General features: G+C 40.0%; 1 protein-coding gene across 3 annotated transcripts in view; it reads left to right on the top strand.

Annotated features, from left to right (window-relative positions):
• vmp1 (vacuole membrane protein 1) overlaps nt 1–22,929 on the top strand; it is a 179,405-nt gene that overhangs the window by 134,957 nt on the left and 21,519 nt on the right. For all 3 annotated transcript variants that reach the window (XM_063031509.1, XM_063031508.1, XM_063031510.1), the window contains 3 exons: nt 12,016–12,096; nt 13,782–13,898; nt 20,567–20,628. In XM_063031509.1, the coding sequence (XP_062887579.1) occupies nt 12,016–12,096; nt 13,782–13,898; nt 20,567–20,628 (260 nt within the window). The remainder of the gene's footprint in view (nt 1–12,015; nt 12,097–13,781; nt 13,899–20,566; nt 20,629–22,929) is intronic.

The following is a 22,929-nucleotide window of genomic DNA, read 5'->3' as shown; positions in this document are numbered from 1 at the left end:
TCGCTGTTTTCACTGCTGTTAGCCATGCAAGTCCTAGGTGGAGACTCAGAAATACTGTTGCACTCAGATGTTAGAAGGATTCTTCATTGCTGTTTCTGTAACAGTTTTGTTTGAATAGTCAAGATTGTTAGCCCTGTTCTGAACCACCAAACCTAGAGGACCGGTGGACTACATATAATCTGGCCTCTGCACTTTGACCTGTTTGGCATGGGTGACCCAGCCAGTATAGCTCTCCAGGTTATTGAGGCATGCAAGCCTCCAAACCACGATAAGGTTGAGGTCCTCTTGGAGAGGCTGAAGCTATCCATGTTAACATTGTCCTTCCATTTTGTCGATCCAGGAAAGCCCTCCAGCTTGTAAGATTCATTATATCATTATTAATTTTGGCCATCTATTTATCAATCAATCCTACTGATTCCTTGTGACAAGTTAACATTGTATTTTGCTTGAACACTTGCACAAATCTGGTTATAAAAGCTTCCAAACTTCGACACTTTACTCTGGATGAATAATTAGTTGTATGACAATGAGACAAATATCTAGTCATAAATGAGCAGAGGTAAATGTGCAGTCTGCACAAATAGCAAGAAACATAGTATTTTGCCCGCTGAGAGATGCTATAAACAAAAAACGCCAACTTAGACAGGTGATGGAGAAGTTACTGACAGTCAATAAGGCGAGGCAATATTCATAAAGAAGACAACTGGTCTGATGGACTGACACTTTAGAACTCTAACTTTCTTATGCAGCCGTGCAGATATTTATAGTGATAGACCATGGCCACCTGGAGGTTTCTTGACCATCTGGAGAATTCCTTGGCAAAGAGTTTTGCCTGAAGTTTAGAATAATTTTAACCTAATACAGCCTTCTATATTTTCAGCAGTGAAGACTGTAGAGGCCAGACTAAGAGTAGTCTACTGGTCCTTTAGGTTTGGGGGTTCAGATTGCGTTAACAACTTTGACTGGTCAGACAAAACTGTTAGAGAAACAGCAGTGAAGAATCCTTCTACATCTGAGTGCAACGATATTTCTGAGTTTCCACCTGGGACCTTCATGGCTGACAGTCCACCTAGGATTTGCCTGACAAATCTGTTAGAGCACTTCGAGGAAGTAACAAGCAGGATGGACAAAGGAGAGGCAGTGGATGTCATTTACTTGGATTTTCAGAAGACATTTGATAAAGTGCCACACATGGGGCTGCTTAACAAGATAAAATCCTATGGTGTGATAGGAAAGATGCTGGCATGGGCAGTGGAATGGCTGATAGGCAGGAGGCAGCAAGTGGGAATAAAAGGGGCCTTATCTGTTTGGCTGCCAGTATCTAGCGGGGGTCAGTATTGGGATCATTATTTTTCATTGTCAATGATTTGTGTAATGGAATTGATGGCGTTGTGGCAAAGTTTGTGGATAATATGAAAATGGGTAAAGGGGTAGGTAGTGCTGAGGAAGCAATACAATTGGTGCAGGACTTGGACAAATTGGAAGAATGTGCAAAAAAAGTGGCAGATGAAATACAGTGTTGGGAAATGTATGGCAGTGCAGACTATTATCTAAATGGGGAGAAGGTTCTAACACCAGAGGTGCAAGGGGACTTAGGAGTCCTCGTGCAAGACTCCCAGAAGGTACATTTACAGGTTGAGTCTGTGGTAAAGAAGGCAAGTGCAATGTTGGCATTTATTTCAAGGGGAATAGAATATAAAAGCAAGGGGGTAATGCTGAGCCTTTATAAAACACTGATCAGGTCGCATTTGGAGTATTGTCAACGGTTTTGGTTCCATATCTCAGAAAGAATGTACTGTCATTGGAGAGAGTCCAGAGGAGGTTCACAAGAATGATTCTGGGAATGAAGGGGTTTACATATGAGGAGGTTTTAGCAGCTTTGGGCCAGTAATCACTGGAATTTAGAAGAATGCGGGGGAATCTCATGAAACCTACCGAATGTTGAAATGCCTAAACAGGGTGGATGTGGAAAGGATGTTTTCCTTGGTGGGGGTAACCAGAACCAGAGGGCACAGCCTCATTATTGAAGAGAGGTAGGGAGGAATTTTTTATTAGCCAGAGAGCAGTGAATCTGTAGAATGCTCTGCCACAGACTGCGGTGGAGGCTGTGGGTATATTTAAGGCAGAAGTTGATAGATCCCCCCTGATCAGTCAGGGATTCAAAGGATATGGTGAGAAGGCAGGTGTCTGGGGTTGAGTGGGCACCGGGATTGGCCATGATGGAATGGCAGAGCAGACTCGATGGGCTGAATGTCTTAATTCTGCTCCTATGTCTTATAGTCATAGTCATACTTTATTGATCCCAGGGGGAAATTGGTTTTCGTTACAGTTGCACCATAAATAATAAATAGTCATAGAACCATAAATAGTTAAATAGTAATATGTAAGTTATGCCAGTAAATTATGAAATAAGTCCAGGACCAGCCTATCAGCACAGGGTGTCTGACCCTCCAGGGGAGGAGTTGTAAAGTTTGATGGCCACAGGCAGGAATGACTTCCTATGACACTCTGTGCTGTATCTTGGAGGAATGAGTGTCTGGCTGAATGTACTCCTGTGCCCACCCAGTACATTATGTAGTGAATGGGAGACATTGACCAAGATGGCATGCAACTTAGACAGCATCCTCTTTTCAGACACCACCGTGAGAGAGTCCAGTTCCATCCCCACAACATCAATGGCCTTACGAATAAGTTTGTTGATTCTGTTGGTGTCTGCCATCCTCAGCCTGCTGCTCCAGCACACAACAGCAAACATGATCGCACTGGCCACCACAGACTTGTAGAACATCCTGAGCATCGTCCGGCAGATGTTAAAGGACCTCAGTCTCCTCAGGAAGTAGAGACGGCTCTGATCCTTCTTGTAGACAGCCTCAGTGTTCTTTGACCCATCCAGTTTATTGTCACTTCATATCCCCAGGTATTTGTAATCCTCCACCATGTTCACGCTGACCCCCTGGATGGAAACAGGGGTCACCGGTACCTTAGCTCTCCTCAGGTCTACCACCAGCTCCTTAGTCTTTTTCACATTAAGCTGCAGATAATTCTGCTCACACCATGTGACAAAGTTTCCTACAGTAGCCCTGTACTCAACCTCATCTCCCTTGCTGATGCATACTCAACCTCATCTTGCTTGCTGATGCCTTATGGTCTGAGGATACTGTTCAGTTAATAGATTCTGACTTTTCTAATACTTGCATCAGAGAAGGCAAACTATGGTTTTATGATATGTTCAAGTATCAAGGTATTTATCACAGAATGCTTTTTTGCTTCTGCAGTAATGAGCAATCTGCTTGGAAGAACTCACGAGGTTAGCAGCATCTGTGGAAGGAAGTGAATTGTCAACATTTTGGGTTGAGGCCCCGCATCGTGACTGAGAGCAGAGAGATGAGATAGCCAGTATAAAAAAGGGGAGTGGATTGGTGAGACTTGGTGAACTGAGGAGGAGCAGAAGATGACTGGTAACTTGTGCCAGATAGGTGAGGGGAACAAGAGTAGACTTGGAGAAAGTGGCGAATGAACAATGGATGGAGGCAGTCAGAGACGAGGGGGAAAGAAAAATATGAAAAGGTGGGTTGAGGAGTGTGGGTAAATTGGTTTAATTGCATTGTCACATTAAAAAGTTGTTTTACATGCCATACATACTGATCATTTCATTGTAGCAGGGCATTGAGGGAATACAAGAGAGAAATAACACCAAATCATACCAAAAGTGCAGTGCAGACAGACAATAAGGTGCAAGGCCACAGTGAGGTAGACCGTGAGTTCAAGAGTTCATTTTATCATTCTAGGGGACTTAGTCTCTCTTATGTAGCACTGAATGTACTGGATAATTGGATGAGTTGCATGTGAACTTTTGTCTCATCCAGGTGGGTTGTTTAGATCCCCGATAGAGGTGCAAGGATAAATGTCACACCTCGTACAACTGCAGGGGATAGGTCGAGAGAAATGAGCTGACTAGGGAGTCATAGCGGGAGTGGTCCCTGTGGAAAGCAGAAAGGGGTAGGGAGGAGAAGATGTGGCAAGCAGTGATATCTCATTACAGGTAGCTGAGATGACAAAGGATGATATGCTGGAAACAGAGGTTCATTAGGTGAAAGGTGAGGATGAGGGGAACTCTGGAGGGAGGTGGGGTGAGGGCAGAAGTACGAGAAGCAGAAATGTTAGAGTAGGCTCGATCAGGCACAGCAGAAGTGAAGCTGAAAAAAGGCATTTCAGCTGTTCTGGAGCAGAAAACCTCGTTTGTAAAAGGAGAAACTGGGAGAACAGAATAGCATCCTTGCAAGAGCCAGGATGGGAAGAGGTGTAGTCTAAGTTGCTGTAAGTTTTGGTCAGTTTATAGTTAATATCAGTGATAGATTGTCTCCTGGGATTGAGGCAGATTTAATAAGTTGATGCAGTGCAGTCGACCATGTAACAATGAAATAGGTGGGCAGCGGTTCGGGAGAGCAGTTCCGTGTACCCACCAAAAAAATCAGACATTACTATTGATTACTGTGAAGTGAGAAGAGTCAGAAAAGAAATTGTTCAAAATAAGAACATGTTCAGGCAGGTGGATGAGAGTGTTGGAGCAGAATAGGTGAGTCTTTGTTGTAGAAAGAAGTGAAGGGCTTTAAGACCTTCCTGATAGGAGGTGGAGATATATAAATACTGGATATCCAAATTGAGGCAGTGGGAGCTGAGGAATCGGAAGTTGTCCAAATGCTGGAGGGCATGCGAAGTGACCCAAATGTAGATGAGTAGTGACAGGACAAAAACAGAGGAGGAAATCTGGAAATGCTGGAAATCTGCAAATGCTGGAAATCCAAGCAACACACATACAAAATGCTGGAGGAACTCAGCAGACCAGGCAGCATCTATGAAAAAAAAAGTACAGTCAACGTTTTGGGCTGGGACCCTTCAATGGGACAAAACCAGTTCTGTGGGACAAGAGCAAGCAGAAACAATGTGTCTACCAGGACTGTCCTGTTTATGAATCTTGGGTAAGAGATAGAAGTAGAAAGTGTGGTCTTGAAGCACTATCATGTTAGAGGTTGAATGGAGTTCTCCTGATATAATTAGATCTGTGACAGAGCATGATATGGCCTGGTGTTTGTTGGTGGGGTCATGGTCCAAGGGGTTCATAAGGGGAGATAGCAGAGAGCAGTCCTTTGGCATCTGCTTGACCTGCTGACTTGCTCCATCAGATTTTGTTGCTGCCAATTCCATTATCTGCACTCTTTTATAACTCTATTTTATTCAGCAGTTTATAATTCAGCCATGTCGAAATATAGGCACTTAGGCCCAGCAAGTCCATACCAACGACTTGCCCACACAGCTGATCCCAGTTTCCTGCATTTGGCCCATATCCCTGTAAGCCCTGCCCCTATGTGAATCTGTCCAAGTGATTTTTTTTAAGAGATTCATTTGTACCAGCCTCAACCACTTCCTCTGGCAGCTCTTTCCATACACTCTCCACCATCTGTAGAAAATGTTACCCTCGAGTACCTTTTATATCCTTGCCCCTTACCCTAAACTGAATTTTGGATTCCCTTACCTTGGGGGGGAAAGACTGTTACCATCCAGCTTATCTATTCCTTTCATAATTTTAAACACTTCCTACATACACACGTCCCTATGTTCCAAAGAATAACAGCTGAGCCTGGCCATTCTCTCCCTATAACTCAAGCCCTCTAGTTCTGGTAATATTCTTGTAAGTGTTTGCATTCTTTCCAGTTTAACTATGTCTTTCCTATAACAGAATGACCAAAACCATACATGGTACTCCAAGTGTGGCCTCGCCAACACCTTGTACAACTGCAGCATGATGTCCCAACTCCTTTACTCAGTTTCCTAAATGCCCTCTTCACCACTCTGTCTTCTTGTGACTGTGCTTTCAACAAACTCCTAAGTCTTATTGTTCAATTATACTCGTTATTGCCCTACATTCATAATATTAAGTCCTGTGCTTTTTTTGACTTCCTAAAATACATCACCTCATGCTTATTTGATTTGAAATTTAATTGCTACTTCCCTAAATGATCAAGATCCCCCTGTAATTCACACCCTTCTTCACTAGCAGTAGCACCTGTTTTCTGCAAACTTCCTGATCAAGCCTTGTGTGGCCACATCCAAATTATTTATAACAATAACAAGTATTAACACTAATCCCTGTGACACCACTTGTCACCAGTCTCCATTCCAAGGAACAAGAATCAACCATCACCCTCTGCTTCCTATCTTTGAACCAATTTAGAATCCACCTAGCTGGCAATCCCTAGATTCCATGAGACCTAATTTTCTAGACCTGCTTGCCATATGGGACTTCATCAAAGGCCCTGCTAAGGTCCGTATTGACAACATCCTGTGCCCTACCTTTCAAATACCTCTTCTTTAATTACTTCAAAACAATACTCTGAAAGATTCATCAAACACAACTTCCATCAGGCATTTTACTGGAGGGACACTTAAGAGTTAGTGATTATTATTGCATTGCTGATGAGTTGTCCAAACTGAGAGGTGACAAAGATGAGTGGCAGAAGCCGGGACTACATCTCGAGCTTGCACTGATTCCTAACAATGTTGGGTGAGGAGAGAAAATCAGAAGAAATTGAAAAGAAATGATTAAGACCTGAATCTTTGTGTCATAAAATTTGGTACCTTAGATTTATTAAATCAAATTCCCCTGTCGTTGACTTTCTGCAAATGCTGATGAGCGACCACAGATGGAATTTACCCACGCCAACCTACCTTCCCCTGCTAATCCTTTGGTACAGTCATTTCTTAAGGTGTTGCTTTATTACATGGATATGGTTGTGTTCCAATTTACAATCCCCTGGAGTCACCTTCCCTATTCTTAATAACTTTGATACTATGAAATTATTACAATGTGGTAAAGGGTAGCCCTTTCTTATTCATACCCAGTGGCAATGAAGACACTGGGTAGTGATTAGGAGCAGCAATCCAACCTTATTTTTTTCCATAATAAAGATTTTGCTGTTTTTAACCACAATTGGGATGTCAAGTAGGAGCAGTAAATAGTAGGGCACTAAGGAATACTAATGAACAGGACGACATTGTGATTTGAGTCATAGTGCCCTGAAAGTAGCCACATGGGCAGATAGCATGGTAAAAGCATTTGGCATGCCTGCCTTCAGAAGATAGAGTAGAGAATATTAAAGCTCAGATGTTAGGTTGCACATTTACAAAGCTCTGGTTAGATTGTATTTGGAAGTATTGTGTGTGGTTCTTTTGTCACACTACAGGAAGGATGTGATTGTACATGAGAGTGTGTGGAAAGATTTGCCAGCAGGTGGCCAGGATTTGGGGATTATAGTAATGGGAGTGACTGGATAGATTGAGTTTCTCTGGAGTGAAGATGACTGACCTGGTAAAAGTAAATTAAGAAAGAGACTTGGTACGGATGATTAGAATCTTTTTCCATGGTAGTGAATTAAAAACAAGAAGGCATTGGCTTAATGTGAGAGAAGGAGTTTAAAAGAAGATTTAAGGGAAAGTGTTTTTTTTACACAAGAGTGGTTGATGCTCTTCCAGAAGAGGTGTTGAAGTCAGGTGCAATCTTTATATTTATGAAACATTTAGACAGGTGAGGCGTGGAAGGATATGAACCTAGTACAAGCAAATTGAATTGTTTTCAATGTGGACATGGTGGACCATAGGGCCTGTTTCGTGCTGTACAACTTTGACTTGGATACCATCTGTGTACTAACTGAGCCCAAGTTAGGGTCTTAGTCTATATAGTCAACTGCACACTTCAGAGAACTGAGAACTTACAGAAGTATGTTGATTTCTATTCCTTTAAAATTTTTCTACATTAAAAATATGCACATTCTTAATTCTGGTAAATGTTGGGTTTTTAAATACACAAAATGGTGGACAGCTACTGCTCTAAATTTTCCCAGTGTGAAGCAGTGAGATCTTGGTTCCCGCCTGTGCTGTTACTTAATCTGAATTCATAATGGAGAATTCTGTACAGTCTGAGCAAGTTAGTTTTTTCCCCATGCTAGATGCCTGGACTTTAATGAACTACATTGTGTGTCATCATCCAGGTTTAGTAATTTTAAGGGGCCCTTCGAGGAAAAGGATTTGACTGCTCAGTGGCCCCTTTGGCTTTGCTAAGAGTGCTCATAGAAGAGTATGGAGAAATTCTTTGTGAAAAAATTTGCATAAGGAAGAAAGAACAGAGATGTGAAACACCTGTATTTTGAAAGCTAGAAAGATGCAGAAAAACATAAATCCTAGGTTCAGCTTTGCAATTGCAACTGAACACCTGCTGAACAAAGATTTGCAGCTGAAGATAATTTTAGACTCTAGACAATGGAAGTGAGACAGTTCTGCTCTTTTCAGCAAGCTTAGATGACCTTCAAATTGAAGTCTCGAATATGGTCAACGATGAGGTAGCTGAACAGCTTAACTTGAATATAGTGATCTCATTTTTACTGGCAGTCATAAAGTTATTTTCCATTACCTAAGTACATTTGAAAACATGATAAGCGCATAGCATACAGGTTCTTGCGCAAGTATGTTCCACTACTACAAAATGGGGGTAGCCACAGATTTTGTGATGGAGAGACTGTGCTAGGTGAAATTTGCTGCATCAGATTCCCAAAACTTTGTGAGAAATAACTTTAATGTTACATTACTTTGAGAGAGTAGTCTTATTTGCAATATGATTTTCAATAAACCTTATCCAGTGAGGAAGACAAGAATGCTCAGAGGGTGAGATAATAGAGGGTTAGGTTCTTGTATCTGTTCTAGCAATATGATTTAATTATCCAATTAAACAATGACTCAGCAAAGTTGACAGGCTGCAGCGCATTACATCTGTTGAACTTTAGATTAGTAAATTTGGTTTTAGTGACTATGACTAGGGTGGAGTTTGGTTTTATGTTCTCTTTCGGTGCAAAGTGATATGCTGAAGGTCATTTGCTAAACTCAAGTAATTTCCGTAAATGGTCGTAAAGTAGGTTTGTGCACTGAATATGCTTCCTTATGGCAAATAAAACTGCAAATTATGAGAGATATAGATGGTTGTTTATAAACTGCACAACTGCCATTTATACCGGTTAAACTTTGGTATTGAATTCATCCAGGTGGTCAGTGCTCCTTGGAAATTAGGAGAATAAGAGTGACTTTATTCAAACTTGTAAAGTTTTAAATGGGCTGTTGAGATGTTTTCACTGGTGGGAAAATTGTAAACAAGGCAGTCAGCTGCAAAATACTGTTCAATACTTTAATACTAATATTTTAGTACTAAAATGCCTTTAGTGCTATAATTCCAAGCAAACTCACTACCAGATTTCTGGATCTGGGACTTTGCAACAGGATCCTTGACTTCCTGACCAACAGACTGCAGTCAATAAGGATAAGCAGCAATATCTTCACCGTGATTATTTCAACCCCCTACTCTATTCTCTCATTTACTTATGACTGAGTGGTCAGATCTGCTCAAACATCATCTACAAGTTTGCAGATGATGCCACCATTGGGCTGAAGCTCAAATAATACGAGTTGGAGTTCAGGGAAGAAGTAGAGAACCTAGTGGCATGTTGTCATGGCAACAATCTTTCTCTCAATGTCAGTAAAGCAAAAGATCTGGCTATTGACTTCAGGAAGGGAGGCAGTGCGCATGCACTATTAATGATACTGAGGTCAACAGTGTTGAGCTGCAAGTACCTAAGAGTGAACATCACCAGTACCCTGTCCTGTCCAACCACATAGATGCCATGACCAAAAGAATGCACACAATTTCTCTACTTCCTCAGGAAGCTAAATAAATTTGGCATGTCCCTCTGAATCCCATCAACTTTTATCAATGCACCATAGAAAGCATCCTATTTGAGTGCATCATAACTTGGTATGGCAGCTACTCTGTAACAACAAATTGCAGAGAGTTATGGACACAGCTCATCACATTACTGAGGCTCCCCTCCATGGTCAATTCCTCCCAGCTCAGTAAAGCAGTCAACATATTAAAGACCCCACTCATTCCAGACATTCTCTATTCTCCTTCCTCCCCCGCCCACACCAAGAACAAAAGTCTGAAAGCACTTAACCCTAACCAAGTTCAAGGACAGATTTTATCCTGCGGTTTTAAGGCTTTTGAACGGTTCCCTGATGATAAAAGATGGACACTTGACCTCACAATCTACCTCATTATGGCCTTGCACCTTATGGTCTGTCTGTACTGCACTTCCTTTGTAACCATAGCTCTTTATTCTGCATTCTGTTATTGTTTTTGCTTGTATTATTTCAATGCATTGTTGGAATGAAATGATCTGTGTCGATGTCATGCAAAACTGTTTTTCACTGCACTTGTTCAGCAATATAGTGTGGATTGAGTCCTTCCAGCCCTTCAAGCCACATTGTCCCAGCCACCCCCGATAAACTCAATCAGCCCTAACCCAATTATGGGACAATTTACCGTGACTAATTTACCTACCCATTATGTCTTTGGAATGTGGGAGGAAACCAGAAGACCCAGGGAAAACCCACACATTCCATGGGGCGGACATACAGAATCCTTACAGAATGGCACCAGGGTCGAACTCTGGAACATGCTAACCACCACACTACCACGATACCCTGTTAGTTTGCTGACACATGTACTTTGGTACCTATGACAGTAAACTAATTTACCATGTTGCTAATTTCAAATTAAATATTCTAGACCATGTTCAAAGGGGAAAGGAAGGTAATTTTAATTCTACAAAGGCCTTTGAAATAATTGCAGAGAGCAGATGAATCCCTTGTGATTAATCAAACAGATTATATTAGTAACCTACAAATTTTTATTGTGGTTAAAGAAGAGTTACTAGGGTAAAATGCTTTTGTACGCTCCCCATATTTTCTACTGTGATTAGGCACACTACATTGCCTTCCAGGACCCAAAGCTTGTCTCATTCAGTTCTGTAGTCTACAGGTTGAGGCGGGAGAGGTGGGGAATAGGTTACAATCCTAGTTTAGCTTTCCTTATCACTACTACAGTATTTATCCAATTGACTTCCCTTCTTTCTGAAATCCTGGCAACTTTCCACACTTCCTGTTTCTTTTGACAACTAATTGACCTTTTCCACACACCCCCATCATGTTCCATTTGAACTCATCACCCTCCCTCACCTGATTCTATCTGCTGATCATCCTCATAATTATTTCCCTGGGTTCCTGGGTTGCTTCTCGCGAGGTTCATCTTTCCTATCCACTTGGTTACCTGATTCTATCTGCCCTTCATCCCTTCCTTATCTGGTCTACCTATCATTCTCCAGCCCTCCTGCCTCCACTCCCCCCCCCCCCGCCCCAGTCTGGCTCCATCTGCCTAATACTTTTTTCTTAAGTTTCTAGTTATCTCTTATCAGCTTCTACCTCACCCTTCCCCGGTGCTGTTTGCAAAATGTTTGTATGTTCTATCTGTGGCCGCATTGGTTTTCTCTAGATGCTACTGTTTCCTCCCACGTTCTAAAGAAGAATGGTTAGTGTTCATAATTGGTGGACATGTTATATTGACACCAGAATCATGGCCCACCACAATTCTTGCTGATTTGATTTCACAATGTGTTTTGAAGTACATGTGACAAATAAAACTAATCTTCTCCCTCTCACATCTAAATGCTGGCTATCATCCTGTTCTGCTGTCAGTCCTGATACAGGATCTCAGCCTGAAACATCAGACATCCCCTTGTCTCTGCAGATTCTGCTTGAGCCTCTGAGTTCTGCCAACAGATTACTTTTTGCTCCAGCTTCCAGCATCTGTAGTCTCTTGTGTCTCCATTAAACTAGTGTCAATATTTGGCAAAAGTGTTATGATATATTATTGTTAAAGCGATTGTGATCACTAAACACATTGATCTTTAAGCACAAAGCAATCAGTATTGACAATGAGACAATCATAGGGGGTAATCATATCAAATGGTGAGACAGGCTTAGCAACAGGTGCCCAACTCATATTTGCTTAAATAAAAGCTTTGAAACATTAAGCTGTTTTTGGATTTTGTACCTTACTGAATTTTTTTTTCTCATTAGGATCTTCCCACCAGAGCCAGGATGGCAGTTCAGAACTTGGTACAAAGAGTTGGTTTCTTTGGCATCTTGGCTTGTGCTTCAGTAAGTTACAGATGAAAGTTAATAAATATAGTAATCTGGTTTAGTAATCTTGGGATAAAAATCAATGTCTCCAGTGAAAGAAAAAATGTACGTTTACTTATAGAGTATGATCTTTGAATCCTGTCCGGGAATGTCTAAATACTGCAGATGGACTCCTAGCCATTTTATTAGGTGCACCTGCATGCCTGCTTGTAATGCAAATATCTAATCAGCCAATTATATGGCAGCAACTTAATGCATATAAGCCTTCAGACATAGTAAGAGAGTCAATTGTTGTTCAGGCCAAACATCAGAATGGGGAAGAAATGTAATCTAAGCGAATTGGACCATGAAATGATTGCTGGTGCCAGATGGGGTGGTTTGAGTATCTCAGAAACTAATCTCCTGGGACTTTCACACTCAACAATCTCGAGTTGACAGAGAATGGTGCAATAAACAAAAATCATCCAGTGAGTAGTGATTCTATGGGCGGAAATGCCTTGTTAATAAGAGGTCAGAGGAAAATGGCCAAACTGATTCAAGCTGACAGGAAGGCAACAATAGTTCAAATAACCACACTTTGCAACAGTAACTCAATTAACCACAGGTTGCAACAGTGGTGTGCAGAAGAAAGAGCATCTCTGAATGCACAGCATGTCAGACCTTGAAATGGATGGACTACAGCAGCAGAAGACCACAAACGTACACTCAGCAGCTACTTTATTAGGTACAGGAGATAGTTAATAAAGTGGCCGCTGAAGTGTATTGCATATACTTGTAGTCAGTAGACATTTCGTGTATAACATTCCGCAAACAAGATTGAAATGAATGATGATTTGATTTGCTTTGTTAAATGTTGACAGAGGAAGAATGACAACTGGGAAAACTGCCTGCCTTTAAAAGATGAACAGCCACTCGGGGATTTTGTTTTATGTCCCATTTTGTAGGATGCCACCTTCAACTTTGCCAAGTTCTCCCAGTAAACCACTTTAATGTTAGTCTGCATTGTCTTGAAATCCTGGGGTGAGACTTTTCCATGAATTGATAATGGCCTTCTTATTATGCATTTGATGAGTTTTCTGCCCGCTGATTTTTATCTCTGCCTGGGGAGGTGGGTAGTTGTAAAGCATTCTTTCATTTTGTTAATTATCTTTTTTTAAAACCATGTCAGCTGGTTTCTTTCATCATGGATTTCCTAATTCAAACTATTTTGTATCTTGGTGTTGCTGGGTTGATTTCCCAAAAGTAAATTTACACAGACATTGCTATCTCACAAATTATAGAAACAGGAATTGCAGTTGTAATGCAATCTTAATATAAAAATATTCCCTTCAATACAGAATTGTAGCCTCATTAATGGAAACATAATGGGGAGCTGAAAAAGATTACTTGGAGAAAGGTATCACATTTGAATATAACTTAATCCAGTTTCAGCATCTGACAGCTGATCAGTATCTTTCTGACTCTGTTTATCCCATACTTTTAACAGAAGAAAAAAATAAAGCCAGTGGCTACATAAGAGAGAATTGAGTTAGAAGCATCATTACCTGTCTGCAAGATGCTTATTAGCTTTATTATATCTACACCTTTATTCAATATTAATAGTAGATCGTGTCTAAAGTATCTTCATGTTTTATTGTGGTATAATGTTTCCTCCGTATGACTTCCCTTTATCCTCTTTAAGTGTCATCCTTGATGTGTTGTAGATTCCCAATCCCCTCTTTGACCTGGCTGGCATAACATGTGGACACTTCCTCGTTCCATTCTGGACCTTTTTTGGTGCAACTCTTATTGGAAAGGCTATCATTAAAATGCACATTCAGGCAAGTATCATGCCTAGCAGCACCTAAATGTAATTATTCTAAAATGCTATCTAGCTGTGGGGTTGATTGTTGTATATTTTTCACTGATGTTTCATCTGAGCAGTTTGTTGATGATTAAAACAAAACATAATGTTCTTTTGATTTTTGTTTTGTATTATGTATGCCATTAAGCTTGGCATTAAATTGACATAATACAAAGTACAGTGTCATTAAACATGCCTTTGAAATTTGAAACAAAATACTGGGAATTACTTGTCATTGAACCTTTTTACATTAGTTTATCTACCTCCGTTTGGCTCATTGATTTATCTTGGGTAAAGATTTTCATTTTATTCTCAAGCTTCCTTTTGTTAGATTATACTTGGAAAGGAAATTAGGAGCTAGTTGTTAAAAGATGAGTAAAGCAAAGTATTCAATGGAATGGACCAGCTGAGAGAAAGGGAGGATTGGAGAGGTTCATATTCAAATTTATTTATCACATGTATGTACATTATACAGTGAAATGCATTGAAACACTCCCAAGGATGTGTTGGGGGAAGCCCGCCAGTGTCGCCACACATTCCAGTGCCAGCATAGCATGCCCACAATGCTCAACACAATTACAGACAACTGTTTTGACTTCCGGCTCTCAATCCCAGGACTCGCCAATCACACGTTTGACCTTCAGGCCTCAACTAACCTGACATCCAGGTTCAGTAACCTTTGACCGCACAGCCCCTTGGGCCATGACTTGCAGGCTCAAATGGACTTTTGATCCCATAGCCTAAGGGGTTGGGGGTTGTCACTGGCCCATGTGACTCCTGGACATACAGACCTCTGTCTTGGGGATTGCTAGTCACCGCAGTGCCTGTCGACCTGACCCAGTCTCCAGGTTGCTGACCTTCAACTGCAGAGTGTTCCAACCTGGACTCTCCGAACACCTCTCCTGCCCTTGGCCTCTAACTGTGCCATAGTGCTGTCCCCAAAGCTATCTGTAAAAAAAAAACCACTAAGTCTGAGTCATGACGTCGACAGACATTGAATTTTAACTGATAGTGATGATACTGATATCCTTATATTCCTTGATTTCCCTTGCATTTGGAAATCCATTGTACCTACGTAGCCTTGGGGGAGGTGAACTCCAAAGGTCCATCACCCTCTGAATGACAAAGTTTCTCTTTGTCTCAGACCCATATCATGAAACCAAGATTCCTCAATGAAGGGAAGCATTATATTCTGTCTGTAAGGGGCCTATTATTGCCCTAATTTCTCTCTCTACGTATCTCTATGTATTAATGCTTTTAGCCCATTTTTATGCTAGTCTACTGTCATATTATACCTTGCCTTTCTTGTGCAGTTTGCTGTTGGTTTTTGGGATTGTGAGGAGAGAGCTGGTTGATGGATTTGTTGTCTTTTAATCCCATTACTATTTCCAGTGCTCGTTCTTTGTTTCTCTCATCAAGCCACCTTGGTTTCCAATATTTTTGGATTTCTCTTTCAGTCTTCTATTTTGTGAAGTTGGATACAAGGCATTCATTTATTATATTTTGTTATTGCCCATAATTTCAGCCTCTAAGAGATCAGCGCCTCATTTGAATAGTTTTATGGAATCTAAACAATTCTTCTTTGTCTTTCACAAAGTAAATTGGAGTTACAAGTAGTCTGGTTCTAAAATTTCATGGTGAACCTTGCCCTACTTCAATATGTGTTAAATGTTGTCAGGATGCTGAGACTACAATGCACATAGCAGCAGGGGATATCTTGTAGGAAGGAACATTTTTGGAAATTCAGTATTTAAGGGGTTAAAGTATTGTATAATTTAACAATTTTGGAAATATGCAAACATGTTGAGGCTCACGCTGAATTCTCCTAGCTTTTTCTCTGATGTCTTATAATACTGCCATGTACTTCTCACGCAATTGATCTTGCTCAATCCATTGTATATGTTGCTGTTTTCAGTTTAGTAAGGAAGATATAATTTACTGATTTGTTTGATCTGTCTTTCGAAGTATTTTGTGTTTGAAAGGCCCAGTCTCATTCCTCAGGCTAATGAGTTAGTTAATCTTGGCCTGGGCATATGTTGAACTGCCTCAAGACCCAGAAGCAGCTTTCTCAGTTTGGTAATTTCTTTTATATAATCCCCACTTGTGAAAATTGAATGTAGTTCTAGAGCTCTCTATATCTTGGATAAATGCTCATTTTTAAAAATATATTTCTATATGACTAGTCACTTGCTAATGATGGTGTGTTCTTCCATTTTAATTTCATTTAGATGTTGGTGGCCAGTTTAGCTGGCTTACAACAATTCCACTCCCACTCAGCTTAGCCCGTGTTCTCATCTAGAAGATACTAAATTAGGCTCTGTTTGCATACCCATGTAGATATAAATGATCTGTGGGCATGAGATCTCCAGGGTGTCCTGCCTGGCCAATATTTTTGTTTCAATTAACATCACTAAAAACATTATCTCCTAATCAAAGTTCTATTGTGGGAGTTTTCTGTGTACAAATATACAGTCAACATTGCTTCACTAGAGAAGAGACTACACTTATCTTTTTTCCAAAAAAAACCCAACTTAACTGGTGTTAAAATTTTGGAATATTCTAAGTGTAATGTGAAAGGTGCCAATGAATGTGAATGTTTTGCATTTATTGGGGGGGGTGTCAGCCAATGGGAGGCCCATGATTGTATCCTACTTGCAGATCATTGGGTGTAGGGGCGTATACCTGACTGGGTTTTACACACCCAGAGATGTAATGTTTGCTTAGTCCTCCAAGCAATCGTCAGTGAAAAGCTTAAGCAATTTCTCGGTTGTGTTCTTCTGGGATGAGGCATGACTTCATATTATCCCTATCAAAAGTAAGGGAAGGCATTATCAAAGTTTTCCATATCAATCATCTGGAAGGAAAAATGTATTTCAAAAATTATTTTTAATCTTGGTCTGCTGTTACCTCTTAAACTGGCCATCAATATCACCTTACAACATTGTACTCCTTCCCCAGCCTTAACTGCTTCTCACTCCCATTCCATTTATGACTTATCCCCGCCCCCCACCACCCCTTCTAATCCTCCAAACTTGGCAAAGGACTCTGTTCCTTCCTAGAGTCACACTCAATCAGACCTTTTATCTGAAACAATTAGTCCAATGACATTTGCTCTTTGCTGGTGTCCAAAATGGCTACCTGTCTTATTTCAATTAAAATTCCTAGATTGCTCATCTTAGATACGCAGTAGAAAATGTCATATGCTAACTTGTATGTTTGAGGAATTCTTAAAGCTATACGGCTCGGTAACAGATTCTTAGCCCAACTAGTCCATCCCAATAAAGATGCCTATCTAAGCTTGTCTCATTTGCCTGCATTTAGCCACGTCTTTCTAAACCCTTCCTCTGAATGTACTGTCCAACTGTCGTTTGTAAATTGTTATTGTAAAGTTAGTTGATATAAATATGTGTTTTGTATGTTTGTCATGAGTCTAAATTGCATTGTATTTTCTGAAAGATGAATTGCTTAAAAAAAACTTATTTACAAGGAGGTATTTAACCTCAATTGGATTGCGGGGGCAGAAAGGTGTGGTAAAGTGATTGTGAAATCCCAGGGTGATCATAAGCAGATTCAGATCATGTTGCAGGATTAAAACAGCACGATTTAAAAGCTTGGGAAAAAAAATTAGGGAGATGCTTTCTTTTTAAATTTCACAATCCTTTTTGTTTTTCTAAGAATAGAAGGTCACAAGTGCTGATGTAATCCTCATACATTTATAAGTCCATAAATTTGCAATGGTTGTCTAACAGATAAGTCTTTTTCTAGACTCACATTCTCTCCACTGGGTACTGAAAGGCCTGATAGCTCAATAGACCAGCAGCGATAAATGTTGTAAATCTGAAATAAAAATACGTGGCGTACTGTTTAAACAACATTCATGGGGAGAGAACCAAATAACTTGTCAGGGCAATGTTCATTTATCTGAGTAGCGCTCACAAAATGCTGGAGGAACTCAGCAGGACAGGCAGCTTCTATGGAAAGGAATAAAGAGTTGGCATTTCGGGCCAAAACCCTCCCTTACCTAAGTTCTTCCAGCATTTTGTGTGTTCTTCTGTGTTTTTGATCATTTATCAGAACTCACTTTTGCCTGACTGATGAAACTTGAAATTAAGCCCAGCTCCAATGCCATATTTAAGTTTGCTAATGACACCCATGTTGTTGACTGAGTCAAAGGTGGTAGGAGGGAGATTGAAAATCCAGCTGAATGGTGCCATAACAACAACCTCTCAGTCACTGTCAGCAAGACCAAGGAGCTGATTACTGACTTCAGGAGTAGGAAACCCGAGGTCCATGAACCGGTCCTCATCAGGGGATCAGAAGTGGAGAGGATCACCAACTTTAAATTCCTTGGTGCTATCATTTCAAAGGATGTGTCCCAGCATGTAAATGCCATTATGAAGAAAGCACAGCAGCGCCTCCACTTTCTTAGAAGTTTACAAAGATACGGCATGATATCTAAAGCTTTGACAAATTTCTATGGATATGTTGTGGAGAGTATGCTGGTTGCATTACGGCCTGGTATGGAAACACCAGCTCCCTTGAATGTAAAATCCTACAAAAAGTAGTTGAATTGGCCCAGTCCATTACGGGTAAAGCCCTCTCCACTATGGGTAAAGCCCTCTCCACCATTGAGTCCATCTACATGGAGTGCTGCCACAGAAAAGTGGCATCAATCATCAAAGACCCCCACCATCCAGGCAATGCTCTCTTCTCGCCATTTGAGAGTCTCAATTAATTTGGGGCACGAATTGAAACTGATAGCCACAGGCTATAGTTTAGTGCAGTTGCGTTCCCGAGTTCAGTGATAAGTAACACCTGTGAGTGGCACTGCATGACTCACTTCAAGAGTTGCTTTGCACAGACTTATATTAACATGCTCTGCTCTCACCGTACACTGACGAGCTTTGCATAACCTAATGAAAACCCAGTTAAAAGATTAAAGATTAGCTTTAATTTGTCACGAAACATTGAAGCATACAGTGAAATGCATCAAATCAAATCCATGAGGATCGTGCTGGGCAACCCACAAACTATATTCATTCTTAACTGCACTTATGGAGTGTTGAATAGTTGGAGTTGCTATTATTCGGATGAGCATTCATACCTTCTCTCATGTAGATATAAAAATTCCTGTGCTGCATTTCAAAGTACAAGGGCTTTTTTGAGGTGTCCAAGCTAATATTTATCTTTGAAGAAGTATCTCTAAAATAAAGCCATCTTGTTGCTGATCATAGGGTTTGGCATGTGCATTGCTGACTGATTTACTTTAGTATGACTTGGGACATCCCAATGCCATAAATGGCACAATATAAATTCAGGTTCCTCCTCCTTACCACTAAGCTGACAGCTGTAGCCGGTTCAGTTACCGTCTATTTCCTAGTCCATATGCTGTGCTTGTACAAACGTACATCTTGAGCTGCTTCGTTCCTTTGTAGATTTTACAAATGTGATTGGGAGTATACATGAGACAGAAGCATATGGCAAATGTTTTTGATAAAACAAATTAAGTAATTATTAAGGACAAGTTGACCTCTACCCACTAAGGTCCACCATAGTCATGTTTTTGTTTATTGCTACTACACAAGTCCTCTGATTTTTTTTTCAAGACAATGTAATTATATCTGAGACCATTATTTGGATCCTTTCAGCTTGTAATCCTTATAAGCACAGCTATATGGATCAGTGTCCTGAGGAGCTGAGTGCCTGTACTATATGTGAGAGTACAGAGGTTGATAGGGAATGAATGAAGCAATCACCTTACCAAAAGGTTCATCATTTACCTGGACACTCAATCACTTTTAAGATTTGATATAAATATGTGAATCCACGGTGATGATTGAAATTGTGACATAAATTGTAGCATTCCAAATTATTACCGTACGGTGAGAAGCGAGCATTGCCTGGATGGCAGGGGTCTTTGATGATTGATGCTACTTTTCTGTGACAGCACTCCATGTAGATGGACTCAATGGTGGAGAGGGCTTTACCCGTAATGGACTGGGCCGTATCCACTACTTTTTATAGCATTTTACATTCAAGGCAGCTGGTGTTTTCATAGCAGTCTATAATGCAACCAACATACTCTGCACCACACATCCACAGAAGTTTGTCAAAGCTTTAGATATCATGCTGTATCTTTGCAAACTTATAAGAGTAAGCTTAAAATACTGTTACCTTCCTCCTGTTCCTTTGCTGTATTGAAATTGAGACATACCATGCTACCTTATAGTTTGATGCATTATTTCTTAAGTTTGAAATTGTGGAACTCCTTTCTCATTCCTTCTGCACTTCACACACTCTAGCCACTGCACCATTAACGTTGCCTCTTCCTTCGTCTTTATCTTACCTAATTGCAATTGCCCACGAGACAACCAAAATGAATTATATTTTAAGTGGTTAACTGGAGTTTTTTTTAAGAAAGAAAACATTTGCTCTCCACTATTTCCCATGATGTTTTGAAAATGCCTATTTTATAAAGAGAAGTGTCCTTGAAATCAGCGGATCACATCTCGTGTATCCTTGGTTTTGTGAATAAATTGAAAGGGCTGATCTCTTCCTGTGCATGTAAGTGATTTCATTCTTTGTGTATCTACTCTATTCCAAATTAATTTTTTCTCAACTGTTCTTTCTGTTTTAAACCCACAGAAATTATTTGTTATTATCATGTTCAGCAAGCACATAGTGGAACAGATGGTGTCCTTGATAGGGTGAGTAATTTATCAACTGATCTTCACATCTGCTTTATGTGAATGGAAACTTTGTGGGTGGAGATTCCCAAGAAAGGGTTAATCAAAATGAATATATTGTTCCATCCTCCATGGGGCGTAATCCACCTGCAGTGCTAGTTGATTCATTTAAAAGACTTTACTCTTTGCTTTCAGTGCAAAGTTTACTGTCTTTCTGCCGGGAGTTTAATCTTTAATGGAACTTGAGTCATGTCAAATATACTGTACTAGATCAATAAAAGCCCACTATCAGTTTCCTTTGAATATATATTTTATGTTTTAGGTCAACAGAAAGTTGTCAAGATGTTTATTTATTTGATGAGGTCTTAACCATGAAATTGTGCAGAGTTTTTGCTAGAGCAACTAAATTAAGTAAAAATGGAAACGGGAGCCACGTAGAGAATGCAAAGCAACTTGTCCGTACCTTATCCTTTTCATAGTTTCATTTTTCTCCATTAAGCAAATAAATAAATTTGGACAGGAAGGTGTCGGTGAAATTTGTAAGGGTTAATGAGTGTGTGTCTACACATAACCATTAATTTGGATTCCAAGGTTAATGCGATGAATGGGTGCTGCTGAGAGTTTGTGGTTGAAGTATATTGTGATCTAGCAAGGGGAGATTTGCTCTGTATGCCATGTCAATGGTTTGATATTCATGTTGCATGCATGTAATGGACATTGTCTTTCTTCTGCTGAGTACGAAATTAAAGAGGCAACCTGGGATATCACACGATGCTATTTGTAGAAGCTATTGAAGCCCCAATATGCCTGTCTGATTGTGGAAAATCCCATTCTATTTTCTCAACAAATTTCTCGATGCCTTCTTTTGTTAAAAACTGCAGTTATACTTTATACTTTATTGTCGCCAAACAATTGGTACTAGAGCGTACAATCATCACAGTGATGATATTTGATTCTGTGCTTCCCACTCCCTGGAGTACAAATCGATAGTAAATATTAAAAATTTAAATTATAAATCATAAATAGAAAATGGAAAGTAAGGTAGTGCAAAAAAACCGAGAAGCAGGTCCGGATATTTGGAGGGTACGGCCCAGATCCGGGTCAGGATCCGTTCAGCAGTCTTATCACAGTTGGAAAGAAACTGTTGTCAAATCTGGCCGTATGAGTCTTCAAGCTCCTGAGCCTTCTCCCAGAGGGAAGAGGGACGAAAATATTTAATCAGTTAAATATTGAGCTTTAGAGCTTTGGTCCTCCTTCGGTTTCTCATTATCAAAAATATATAAAGAATGAATGTTGAAGGACAATGTTGGACAATCATCCCATGCTAATACTAAATTTAGTGATCTACAAAGAGGCTGATGCCTTCTGATTCCTTTCTAGAGCTTTGACATTGCAAAATAAATAATTTATTGTTGTCCCTTCCAAATCATACAGTTGGGTTGTTTAACAATGATTGCACAATTACTTTTATCATCTAAATTTATGATCTACTTTCTAAGGACTATATTAACTTTATTGGCAATAATGTATGTGGGTTCACTGGAACTGACTAGTCTGTAATATCTGAGGGTTCATTTGGAATCAATAAACCACTTGAGCTTTGGCTTTTTGAGCATGTGTGCTGCTAAAAAAATTAATAGAGTATTGTTCTCAACAGATAATCTTGTTATCCTAAATTTCACTTTTATTGGCTATTAAAGTAAAGATTAGACTGAGCCCATAATTATTGTTCTTACCTTAATATCACTTTGGCAGCTCAATGGATAAATGTATTGCCTGGTCAGAGATTAAGCCAAATCAGCCAGTTCAGTGCATGTCCAGTCTGTGGTCTGTACAATTTTAGCGAGGTTAGTAATTTAAGAATGACAGAAGAGCACTTCAATTCCCCAGTCTCTAGTTTGGAACCTCTGAAAATTGTTTGTGTAGTTGCTGGCAATCATGTGAGGAAGATACAAGAAAAAGCCCATGGAACTTGAGACCACAGTAGTTTGTCATCAGAGAAAGAGAACAAAATTAAATTTGCAGAATATATTCATGCATATTTTGTGGCTGGAAAAACTAGTTGCCACTGAAAGGGTGAACAAAAGGGTGAAAGGTCCAAAAAAATTGCATTGAAACTGCTGGTCTTCAAAATGGGGAAGGTATTATGCAGCACCTTTTTTGCAGTTTAAATTCAAATCAGTGATGGCCATAAAAATAACTTGAAGCTCCTAGTGTCTGCTTTGCTGATGTATCACTGCTTCTTTGCATGTGCTTTTAGCTGAAGTTCAAGATTGCCTATAATACATCTTGCACCTTTACTCTGAGAGGCTCTCTTTTTCA

The sequence above is a fragment of the Mobula hypostoma genome, chromosome 23, assembly GCF_963921235.1.
Source record: "Mobula hypostoma chromosome 23, sMobHyp1.1, whole genome shotgun sequence".
NCBI lineage: Eukaryota > Metazoa > Chordata > Chondrichthyes > Myliobatiformes > Myliobatidae > Mobula > Mobula hypostoma.
This window is presented reverse-complemented; position numbering and strand designations above follow the sequence as displayed.